The sequence below is a fragment of the Sminthopsis crassicaudata genome, chromosome 2 (assembly GCF_048593235.1).
Source record: "Sminthopsis crassicaudata isolate SCR6 chromosome 2, ASM4859323v1, whole genome shotgun sequence".
Taxonomy (NCBI): domain Eukaryota; kingdom Metazoa; phylum Chordata; class Mammalia; order Dasyuromorphia; family Dasyuridae; genus Sminthopsis; species Sminthopsis crassicaudata.
The window spans coordinates 390,400,540-390,413,726 of record NC_133618.1 but is presented as its reverse complement, the minus strand read 5'-3'; the positions used below and the strand labels follow the sequence as shown (position 1 = coordinate 390,413,726).

The 13,187-nt window shown below is 31.7% G+C and overlaps 1 protein-coding gene across 4 annotated transcripts in view; it reads right to left on the bottom strand.

The window, feature by feature from the left end:
* NDFIP1 (Nedd4 family interacting protein 1) overlaps positions 1-13,187 on the bottom strand; it is a 51,588-nt gene that overhangs the window by 11,548 nt on the left and 26,853 nt on the right. For all 4 annotated transcript variants that reach the window (XM_074291692.1, XM_074291690.1, XM_074291691.1 and 1 more), the window contains 3 exons: positions 12,820-12,950; positions 2,154-2,241; positions 643-767 (listed from right to left, as the gene is read on the bottom strand). In XM_074291692.1, the coding sequence (XP_074147793.1) occupies positions 643-767; positions 2,154-2,241; positions 12,820-12,950 (344 nt within the window). The remainder of the gene's footprint in view (positions 1-642; positions 768-2,153; positions 2,242-12,819; positions 12,951-13,187) is intronic.

Here is a 13,187-nt window from a genome sequence, read left to right as displayed (position 1 = left end):
TATTTTCATTTATGAAAGTAGTTATACAATTATGAAATTCCAAAATAGAGGAATTTAAAAAGCTTAATCTACAGTTCTTACTCTAGAAGCAGTAATTCTAAAATTTTTATAATTCCTGATTTTATCATCCTGTGATAGTGAAAAACTCTGATACAAATCTACTTGGTCACACACTTGATACCATAACAACACAAAGACAAAATACCCTGACAGAATCAATGAGAATATCTACATCTGATAACATGCTAATATAATTAATCAGTTCAATTTTCATAGCAAAAGTTATTAATTACAGAAATAAACACACACAGTTCACATTATAAACTTAATAAAATATATATATGCCTAAGAATTACTAGGAAGGACCTTTCTGGAATATTAAAGCAGTATCCAGATCATAACTTGAAAAATGCAATCCTGGGAATATTTATGAATATTTGTATGAATATGTGTAAAAAATACTGATCAAATAATTCAAACTGCTTTTAATTTAATTATACAAGGAAAAGGTAGCAGACAAAACCAAAAAGTATATTCAAAATTTTAAGAGAAAAAAATTAAAGATTAAAGAAGCTAAGAAAAAAAAAATTCATTTTTTTTTTCTACTTCTTCCCCAATAACCCTTTATTCTATACAACTTACCCTGACAATCAAGATCCACTTAATTAAAGATAGGCCAAACCCTGAAATGGCCCCATATCTTCCTGCAGCTGAGGTGGTCAGACAGAAAGACAGGAAAAATCCAATCCAGTTAAAGAGGAATGCCACTGGAAAAAGATAAAATATAAAAATATACAATTACCCAGATGCAATATGAAGCTGTTTGTAAACTTTATTTCAACAATGTTCCCAAGGACAGGAAAGATCTCCTTCCCCCTAATCCTTCATATCAAAATCTCCAAAAAACTCCGCCTAATCAAAAACCTTCAGTGACCCTAGAACTTGTAAAAGAAAATCCAAACTTGATCTGGTTTTTTAGGATCCACCACAATATAGCTCCAACCTACATTTTCAGCCTTATTTCATATTATTCCCTTTTATATATCTATATTCCAGTCAAACTAAAATGTTAATTATTTCCCCAAATCAACCTGCCATCTCCCACTTTCCTGTATTTTCACAAGCTGTTTCCTTCCTGTTCTCTTCAAATTTTAGGAATTCTTTTCATTCTCTAAGACAGAGCTGAAGTACCACATGCTTAATGTCGTCTTTTCTCATTTGTCCCATTCATAAATGTTTTCTCCACTCCTTACCTTGTTTTACTGTACAGACAGATCTATGTACAAGTTGTATCAGTTACTCTATCTTTTGTTCTCTTTTCTAGTCCACCCACAAACCCATCCCTGAAAAGTACTCCTGAAGGATTATTTTACTTTTGCTTCTGTATCCCAAAGCCAAGTATACTTTTTAAAAATGCTTCGAGAACTGAAGTGAAAAATCTTTTTTGCTAAATATGTACACCTGTACTTCTTTCTGGTCTAAAATTTTAGTTGTGTTTTTTTTTCCTTTTCTATTCACTTCATGCAAATATTTTTAACTTTGATTAAATTAGGGTATCAAATAATTTGCTGAGTATTTAAAGTATTCAAGTTCTTCATATTTTTTTAATCATAAGAGTGTTTACCTTCCCCAAACCTCTAGTTTTCCATGACATTAGCCAATACTGCTAATAAAATCCTTCACTATTAAATATAGTGAATAAAAAAAGGATTGTCACTCTCTTAGTATATGTAGAAGGAATAAAGGAAAGGAGGGAGAGAAAAAGGAAAAAGGAGAGAGGGGGAATGAGGGAGAGAAGGAAAAGGATAGGCAGATGAGGTAGGGATGGGGAGAAGTAGAAGGAAGGAGAAAAGGAGGGAGAGAAAGCTAAGCACAAGGAATAAGAACAAGGTCAACTCTGGTCTCAGTCAAAAAAAGAACTAGGAAAAACTGCTCAACAGGTCAGGAAGGGGTAAGAACAGTAATGAAGTATAACTGGAGTAAAACTAAAGCAACCCCATAAAGACCTTAATTATAGTTTTCATAAATATGCATAGGAAGAGAAGAGGAAATGAGAGAATACTAAAATATAAAAATGATAATGCTTCAGACTATTTGTTTCCTCTCTCTGGGATAAACACAATAAAATGATTCTAATCACTATATATACTTACTGAAAAAAGTTAACATGAATATCCCATCATTTCCTATCCTCAGCTGGTCAGCATCATCAAAATCATCCCTTGCTACAAAATCATCATCCTAATATGAAAAGAGAAAGGAGAATAAAAATTCATACTCAGTGCTTTTTAGAGAAAACAAAAACATACCAAAAAAAAAAAAAAAAAAAAAATCAGTGTTAACATAAGAGACTTCTCATTTCATCTTGAATTAAGGGCTTATACATTTGGAAAAAAAAAAAGTATAATCCATAAAAAATTTAAACATGAGCACTTGACTATAACATTTATTGTGAATGGAATGCTTTAAATTTAACAAAGCACTTTCCTCTCAACTATTTTGTGAGGTATGTATTGATATCATCCCTTGTTACAGATGATAGAACTAAGGTTCAGAGATGTTAAATAGTAAGGATTAGAGCCAGGATTTTAATTCATAAATTTTTGCCATTACATCATATTGCCATATAACTTTTGCTTTTAAATGAACAAATTAAGATTGTCTCCCAAAATAATCTGGAAAAAAAAAAAAGTTTTAGTATGTTTGTACTTTGTTATGTAAATAAAATGAATTTGGTTACTCTGAACATGACAAATATCAGCAATCTGAATACTGACATATATAAAGAAGAGAAAAAGATAATTTTACGTGAATTTACAATTTCCATTATACATGGCTTGTTTTTGTGAAATATATTAACACCTTCAGCATATGAATTCCAAAGCTATCCTGTTCTTTCCCTTCATATGCATAAGTAATGTTATAGTTTTCAAATAAGTTGTTTTTAGAATGCAAATCAACACATATTATGTTCACTTTTTTCCTTGTTTTTGTTTTCTCTTGGTTTTTTTTTGGTTTGTTTGTTTTGTTCTGATTTTTCTCCCAATATGATTCATAAGGAAATATGTAAAGGAAAAAAAAGTACATGTATAACCAAAACAAACAAACAAACAAACAAACAAAAAAAAACACCAAAACAACCCTACATGTAACTGGGAGGAAATTTTTTTTTTCAAATAAATTCTCCTAATTCTGCTTTTTTCACTTCTGAAAATTCAATTTAATTTTCAGTTCAAAATTCTTTCCCTTCCCCTGAACTCCACCCAATGAAAAGGCAAGAGAAATAATGTACAATACAATTATGTATAGTTGTGAGAAGGAAATTCTTGCATTTTAAAAAATTCAATATTATTTTATTTCATCCCTTTCTTTTTTATAGCACAGTAATATTTCCATTATATTGAAACATAATTTGTTCTTTGCCACAATTCAAAAAATGTCTATTTCTAAACAAATGAGTTCCTTCTTTGTTTTATGAAGATAAATGCCCAGTATTAGTTGGTAATGCTGGGTCAAAAGCTTTCCAAAGTTTACTAATTTAGGAGAAATAGTTACAAATTTCTTTCCACAATGGCTATGTCGGGTTCACAGATTCTTCAAAAATGCCTTAGCTGGATCACACATCCAAAAATTGTCCTTTTCCTTTTTTACACTATCTAATGGCTGTAAAGTAAAACCTCACAGTTGTTTTAATATGCATTTCTCTTATTATTCATGATTAAAAACATTTTTTACATGGTTATTAGAAGTTTTTCTTAAAAAAAAAAAAAAAAAAAAAAAAAGAAGTTTTTCTTCTTTGAGGAGCTGGCCTGCTCATATCTTCTGACACTTATCCACTTAGACTCACCTATGGAAACTATCCTATCATTTGCAAAGTGATAATTTTATTTTTTCTTTATCTATTTTTATTCCCTCAATTTTGTTTTCTTTTTTAGTTGTTATAGACATAGCTAGATGGCACAGTGGATAGACTGCAGCATATGGAGTTAGAAGACCTGAGTGCACATCCAGACTCAGACATTTCATTAGCTGTACAACCTTGGGTAAGTTACTCAACATGTTTGTCTCAATTTTCTCACTTGTAAAATGGGGATAATAACAGTACCTACCCTCACAGGATTGTTGGGAAGATCAAATGAGATAGCTGCAAAGTGTTTATATGTGTGGCATATGGTGTGCACTATATAAATGTTAGCTATAAACTTTTATTATAGCTACATAGCAAACATTTCTAGAACTGTATTAAATAATAATAATTGCATAATCTCTGATTTTACTAGAAAAGCTAGATCTTGGTTTGAAAAGTTATCATATTAATTAAGGATTTAGTTATGCTTATGCTTTTCAATGTTTTAAAAAAAATGATTGTTGTACACTGTCAAATACTGTAAAAAGAAAAGACAGTGTAGTATAACAGAGCTGACCTTCAAGCCAAGAACAGAGTTCAAGTCTTACCTCTAATATAAACTTGCTATATGACACCAGACAAATTATTTACCTCTCAGTACTCTTGGTAACAACTGTTAACTTTTTCTTTGATCCACCAATTTTTAGAATTATTTGGTCTTCATTTAAATTTGAATATTTTCTTCAAAGACCTTTTATTGATCATATGTTTTATTGCATTGTAGTCAATAAAGATTTAGGTTTTTTTTGTTTTGTTTTTTTATATCTTGGCACATTATCTGGTTTCATACATAGCTGAGTAATTTGTATATTTATTTCTACTGCCAATCAGTAATACACAGAGATCTATTAATCCAATCTTTTAAAGATTTTATTCAGGTCCTTAATTCTTTCCAGTTTATCTTTTTGTTAGATTTATTTAAGTCTGATGAGAATATACTGATATCCCCAAATATTATAGGTGTGCTATCTATCTCTTCTTATAACTCTATTTATTTTTCCTCTAGTTATTTAGATGTTGTGCCATTCAGTACTTATTATAATCCCTCTGTTTATCTCTTTTAATTATGTCTATTTCTATCCTTGCTTTTCAGGTTCACCTGAAGCAAAATAAATGATCATCTTAACTCTATATGAATCTTTATTTCAAGGGTATTTTTAATAAACAACATGTTATGTATTGGTTAACCTGCCATCTTGGGGGGGGAGGGGAAGAAGGAGAAAAATTAGAACAAAAGGTTTGGCAATTGTCAATGTTGTAAAATTACCATGCATATATCTGGGAAATAAAAACTATTGATAAAAAAAATAAAATAAAATAAAATACATGTTATCATCTTCTTTCTAATTTATTCTATTCTCTTCTGTTTTGTGAGTTCATTTCTTTCCATTTCAATTAGACTGTTAATTGTTTATTCCCCTCCTTACAGAGACTCTTTACTAATTAAAGGGAGTAGAAAAGAATGTGATCAACATTAATCAAAGTGTCTTATTCCATTCTACTGTCCCTGCTCTCTTCTCACCTAAACCCCAAGTCACTGGTTCTTACACTTACTTTCCTTTCAATATTCCCTTTACAATTTATCTAATCTCTAAAATTAAAATGTATTTTGCTTCCCCCTCCAACAGTCCTCACCTTCCTCTTTTCCTGTTAAGTTTAATGTCATCTTTACCAGTCTGATCACTAAGAGGTGGAAAGCCAGCTCCCTGGGTGTGGGTTGTGTCTGTGTGAGAGCTTCCTTCATCTGTTTATTTTGCTCAAATGAGACTGAGTGAAAAAAAAAAAAAAATCAAAGAATGCCCTTTATTCCATATTAGCAAAATCATCTCCTAGTGTACCCCAAGGAATAAAAGTAGTTTTCCCTTCCTTATTACTTTTCTCATGTATTCCTTCTTCTTTCTCTTCTCTCCTTTCTTAAGATCATCAAAAAATAACAAAACTACTCCCAAACCTTTTGTATGTCTGAGGATTATAAAGGGAGATTTGTTTCTTCTCCTTGAATGTAAGCCTTTAAATGCTACTTTGCCCCTTCCAAAAGTTCAAATGAATTTTTATTTTCAAGTTTTAAAATTTCTACTTAGTTCTGGTTTTTGCTTTATAATCAAGAATGCTCAAAAATTCTCCATTTCACCTAAGTCTATTTTCTCCATATAAGATTAAGCTCAATCTTATAAATTAGGTAAATTATTCCCGACTGTTTTCCTACCTCAGATCTCTTCCCATTCCAGTTAATCTTCTTCCACTTGGCTATCAAAATATTTTTCCTAAAGCATAACTCTGACCATGTCATTCAATATACAATAAGTTCCAATGGCTCCCCATTATATCTCCAAGATCAAACAGATCCTTTTTTGGCTTTTAATGATAACCCTGTGTCCCCTCTTTCATAAAATGGAATAGATTGGAAAATGAGAGGATGCCCATCTATTGAAAAATGACTGAACAAGTTTTTGCTTATAATTATTAAAGAATACTACTGAGCTTTAAGAAATAATGAACAGAATGCTCTAAAAAAACCTAAAAGACTTAACATAAATTGATGTAAAGTGAAATGGGTTGAACCAGGAGAACATTATACACAGAAACAGCAATATTGCAATGACTAACTATGAATGACTTAGCTATTCTTGGCAACACAATAATCTAAGACAATTCCAAAAATGTAATCCACCTCCAGAAAAAGAACTTATGGAGTCTGAATGCAGATTGAAGCATATTTTTAAATTAACTTTATCTATTTTTATTGTTTTTTTTCCTTTCTGTTTTCTTTCACTACACGGCTAATAATGAAATATATTTTGTATGACTGCACGTGTTATATAACATATATCTTTTTTGAGGGAAAATGGGAAGGAGAGAACTTGATTCTAAAAACTTTTTGAAAAGAACGTCAAATTATTTTTACATATAACTGGGGAAAAAAGAGATTAAAAAAAAACCACAACACAAGAAAGCATATGAATAAACAGAGTTTTCATTTTTAAAAAAAATTTGTTTTATAAAGTAAACTTGAGCCACACTAAAAGAAGTACAGTGTCTAGGTCTAGTGAAGTGAGAGTCCTTCTGTACTCTACTTTGGTCAAATCACATTACAAGTACTGTGTTCAGTTCAGGGATCCACATTTTAGGAAAAACACTGAAAAGCTGGAGAAAGATCAGAGAAGTTGACTAGAATAATGAAAGTCCTCAAGTTCAAGACCACATGAAGATTAGCTGAAAAAATTAGATGTTTAAAGGATTTAGGAGAGAACATGATGGCTATCTTTAAGGGCAATCATATGGAAAAGAAATTATTATTTAGACTTATCCTGCTTAGACTCAAAAACAGAACTAGGACTGATAGGAGTTACAAAGGGGTAGATTTAGCCTTTCTTCTAGGAAAATCTTTCTAACAATTAGAACTATGCAAAAATAGAATTGGTTGCCTTGACTGAATGATAATTTACTTACTGGATATGTGGAGGTATAAATTATACTAGAGGGACTCCAAGGTACTTTCCAACTATTTAATCCAAAATAACTATTTATCTTCTTATTCACAAATTACATCTTTCCCATTCTTCAAAACATGGAATATTTTTAAAGAGAGGTTTATCTTGATACAACTAACACCATCTCCTTCAACACATCTTTCTTACTAAGAACAGCTTCCATTTAAGAACTAATTCATTTGCAGAATAAACTCAAAAGAAAAGAATTATTTAGGAACATTCAAAAGCATAAGGATGATTAATTCTAACTTCAGACAGGAATAAGCCTTTATCCATCCAAATCTTTTATTTTTTGACTAATTTCTCAAAAATTTTCAAATATACTTCCTTTCCTAATAACATTGTAACAATCTCCTAAAAAGGTTCCTCTCTCTCTTTTCTGATATAACTCTAAACATCATTGTTACATTTTGACAGATTCAATCCCACTGATTTACTCAAAAACTTGGTTGGATTAGAGAATGAAATCCGTAACTATTTAATCTAGCATACAAGGTCTGTCTCCTCCTCTCACTCATAAGTCTGGGCCTAACCGACATTTTCAATTTTATTTTCCTTAGTAAAACTGTTTCTGAGTCAATGTATTCCTAAACCCATGACTTTACTCATATCTTTTTCCCCATATACATTTTCCAATTACCCTCTATCTTTACCCATTAAAATTCTACCCTCCTAATTTCACCTTTCTTAACATTTTCTTTCCCCTGTTACCCTATTGATAACTGCTACCTTCCTTGATTCCTGTGGCATTTGTGACTTAGGTTTATGTGACAGGCACATAATGTATTGTCTAGCATTATAATTTTTGTATGTATCTCTCTAGCTTATAAACTCCCAGATAGTATCTTCTAGTTCTTCTTGTCTTTCATAGTTTCTAGTATATTACGTATAAATCATTCTTATTAAATGAATTAATATTTTGAATAAACCTTAAGGAACTGATCCATTTAATAAGGAGCTCACCCTCTGTGCACATATCATATAAAAATGATGGACATTAATGTATAACTTTAAAATTTGCAAAGTACTTTATATAATTATCTCATTTGATCCTCAGAATAACATTGTACATGCAGAAGACACTACAAATATTATCTGCTGCATTTTACAGATAAAAAAAAAAAAAAATAGGCTTAGAGGTAAATTTGCCAGTAGGAGGCTATACAAGCAGCACTATGACTAAGAGACAATACAAGCAGCACTGAAGCCATGTCTCTCCTGATTCAATTCATTAAACCCTGTTGCTTCTCTAAACTAGCTTTAATATACATATACATATATAAATTTGTTGGGGTTTTTTTTTTTTTTTTTTTTTTTTTTTTTGGACCTTGGATGAGATCTGGAAGACTAACAGCATATTCCCTTCATCTTTCTAAATTTCCTTTATATCCAACAGGCCTTTATTAAATCCTATTGATAATAATGATACATGCATACTAAAGTACTATTGGGGGATTATCTGGCTTGAGTCAACCTAGACTATAAATTCCAAAAATATAAATCAGTAAAAGATTTTCCCCCCCACAAATGAAATCACAAACCTACCACACACCATATCTTAGCATACAAATGCATGTTCTAGTGCTCATAACAAGAGAAAAATTTATATTCAGAGTCCTATGTTTATTTCCCCCTGCTAGATACAATTACAAATTCTGCTCCAGTGTTCTGAATTTCCTGTGCTTTCTTGATCAAACAATGTTATGATAACTGAGCAATATGTACCAAGGAAGTACAGAAGGAGAAAAGGAAGGATAATATTAGAAACAAAGCTACTATTCAATGAAATTGGTGAAGGTAATGTCCTTCTCAGAGACACCTTCGCCTTTATGGGTACTAAGAGTGATCTGGACCTTTTTATATTTCATTGACCCATTCATGCTGCTGATGGTCCAGTTTTTCATCTTTTAGAGACAGTCCTATCATGAATCCCCAAACTCAGTCTTTGAAGTGGACCTGTTTAAAGATGGCACCTCAGCCTTTCAACTCATTCTATTCTAGCCCACAAAGTTCAGATTAGGCAGCAGCTAGTCCTACTCTATACAAGTATCGAACAGCTTGAGGTAAAAACTCTTCGGCTACTCTAGTCATCTCATTACCATTTAGCTATGGAGAATAGAGAACAAAGTAATTTGTTCCTTCATAGGCTAATTGTACACTACTTCAAAGTCAGATTCTTTTTGTACAGCAAAACAACTGTTTGGACATGTATACATATATTGTATTTAACTTATACTTTAACATATTTAACATGTATTGGCCAACCTGCCATGGGGGGAGGGGGGAGGTAAGAAGGGAAAAAATTAGAACAAAAGTTTGGCAATTGTCAGTGTTGTAAAATTACCCATGCATATATCTGGTAAATAAAAATTATTATTATAAAAATTATAATAATAATAATTTGTTCCTCCTGACTCAGTTCCTATCAGAAATATAAACCTCCTGGAGAAGGTACCAACAAGTCATGTCCTGAAAAAAGCAGCTTTTGAAAAATTAACACAATTGGATCTTTATTCAAAGCTATCTTGGTTCCTTATGAGACAAGATATTCAGATCTTTCAGATCTGACAGTTTGGAATGTAAAAAGTATGTTATTGATTGAAAACATCATAAGGTACTAAGAAACAGATAATAATTGTTCAGTACTTTCAATTGTCTCTGACTCTTCATGACCCCGTTTTGGGATTTTCTCAGCAAAGAAACTACACAATTTGCTATTTCCTTCTCCTGTTTATTTTATAGATGAGGAACCTCTGAGGCAAAGAGGGCTAAGTGACTTGTCCAGGTCATATAGCTAATAAGTGTATGAATCTGGATTTAAATTTATGAGAAAGTTTTCCTGATTCTAACTAAGCTCAGTATTCTATCTATTTCCATACCAACCTACCCTCCTGCAGGTTAAAGAAATTTTAGCAAAAAGGAAGATAACTACTAGCCTACCCAAACAAGTAGTAGAAAGCTAGTGCCTTTGCCTTTTTGTCCTTCCCTCCCTTTTTCTTTTTCTTTCCCACTCAGTTGTGCCAAGTTAGCTATTTCTCTAAAGTTCATATGAATATACTTATTAAATCTGTATTTTTTCCATTAACAAAGTTATCCATTAATTTAACAGGGTGAAGACTTATAGAAATGTCAAGTGTTGCATAAAATCCTTTTCCAAAAATAATAGCCTTAACAGCTTCACAGAATCTTAGAATTTGAGAGTTAGGGGTACAGTGGATAGAGTGCTAGCTCTTAAGTCGGGAGGATCTGAGTTCAAATCTGGCCTCCGACACTTAACACTTATTAGCAGTGTGACCCTGAGCAAGCCACTTAATCCCAACTGCCCCAGCAAAAAAAAAAAAAAAAAAAAAAAAAAAAAATTGAGTTGGAAGGAAACTCAATGGCTGCTGAATCCAATCCATATAATAATAAGTCTCCATTAGTAACTTACCTACCACCAAGAAGTTATTTAGCCTTTGCTTAAAGACCTCCAAGAAAGGAACCTTACTTAAGCAGCCCATTCCATTTTTAAATAGCTCTAACTGACATCAAACTTAAATTTGTCTTTTTACAGCTTTCACACTTTGCAGGACTATCACTGATCCTAGTTTGGACCACTGAAGCTAAAGGAAATAAATCGAATCCCTCTGCCACATGACAATCCTTCAAATACTTGAAGACAATGATCATGCCTGTCTGTCTTCTCTTCCTTTCCCACTTTTGGTCTTTTCTTTTCTAGGCTAAATATTCAGTTTCTTCAACAGATTCCCATATGACAGCATTGAGGCCTTTTATCCCTGTGCTTTCCTCTGGAATACTCTTTAAGCGATCAATGTCCTTCTTAAAATGTGGTACTAAAAACTAAAACAATACTTCAAGTAAGCTCTAATAAAAGCAAAATACTGTGGGATTATCACCTCTCCCTTTCTGGAAATTATGCCCTTTTAATGCAATTTAAACTTCCATTAATTTTTTTTGGCTGCCATATAACATTTGACTCATATTGAGCTTGTAATCTATTAAAATCTTCAGTTTTGGTTTTTTTTTTTTCCATGCTTCCTTTTATTTAAAACTTCTAAGGTTGATATATATATATATATCTATCTTTTTTTTGGTACCCAAGCATAAGATTTTAACAATCCCTCATGCATTTCTCTTACTAGGCCCAATGTCCTTATTCACCAAAATTCTTTTGGTTTCTGACTCCGTTATCAATATTTGGTACCATCTAAAAAATTACCTAATTAAATAAAACAAATTTTATTTAATGACAAAAATGTTAAACAGTATAGGACCAAACAGGATCCCTGGTGTCCTCTGCAGGAAACATATTACTCTAGTGATACTGAACAGCTAAACTTTAGTTACAGTAATCCAATAAGTTCTGACTCCATCTTATTGTATTATTAGACATTGTTTAACATATTTAGATATCTAAATTAGATATTTTTCCAAAATGTCTAATTTCTAAAATAGATCTAAAATAGATATTTTTCCATCGAGGGAGAGAAAAAGGAAAAGGAGGAAGACGAAGGCAATAATGATGAAGATGATGACAATGATAACAACTTTTAGTTGTTTTAGCTTTCTTTACTGGCTTTGGCTCATTCTGAGATTAAGCATCTCTGACACTATTTTTTATTTTTATTTATTTATTTTGCTGAGGCACTTGGGGTTAAGTTGCCTAGGGTCACACAGCTAGGAAGAGTTAAAAGTGTCTGAAACTATTTTTATAAGACTGTGTCACATTTTAACATTCATTCTATTACCTGGGCTTTTATCTACTATATTCATTTTTTTTCCTGGACATTGCATTCTTTTGTGTGTGTGTATGTATATATGTGTGTGTGTGTGTGTGTGTGTGTGTGTGTGTGTGTGTGTGTGTGTATTTTAAATCTAGATTAGTTGGAAAGTATCCTGTATGCTAAAATAAGTCTTCTTCAAAAACATCCCATTTTTCCTCATCATTGAAACTGTTTCCCTTTGAATCTTCCAAATTTCATCATTGAGCATCTTCCACATCCTTCCTGGACTTAGTACTCCTGAATAATTTTCTACTTCAGATTCTATCTTTCTTTTGCGTATTTCGAAATATGTTATCTCAAAATCAAAGGTGCATATCAAAACTATGTTCAGGTTTTCTTTCCTTTCCTATCACAAAATAATCACTAATCATCCTCCAAAGATTTCCATTATTTCTAGCCCCCCTCACCACTTCTTCCTTCATGATGAAATTTCTATCCAGAAACAAATTTTCCCATGTTGATTCTTCCATTTTTTTCTTTACTTCACTATTAATAACAAGAGATAAAAGTCTATTTTTAAAGGATATAATCTTTCAAAATCACTGGTATTTCCAATAATCACTTTGCTTATATCTAATAAATAATTAAACAAATATAAGTTCTACATAACACTTATTATGTCATGTCCAATACTTACTCTCCCAGGAACCAAGGGGATGGTAGCTTCAGCCTTGGTCCTTTCTGCTTCGTCATAAGTAGGCAATGTGGTAGCCACATTGTAAGAAGGGGGCTTGGGAAATCCAGATTCATCTTTGTAGTCAAAATATGCTGTAGAGAAAGGTTAAAAAAAAAAAAAATCACATGCATAGAAGGAGCTTAAAATAACTTATTATTGCTTATGCCATGCATTCTTTCAATGGGTATGATTTTTAAATGATTTCTATGTAGATTATCAAAAGTAAATTTTGAATCTAAGACCATCTTTGCCCTGTCATGGTTTTAGGACAGCTCCTTCTATTATCAATTCTTGTATATTTTCAAAAGGCAAGCTATTTTTAAAACTGA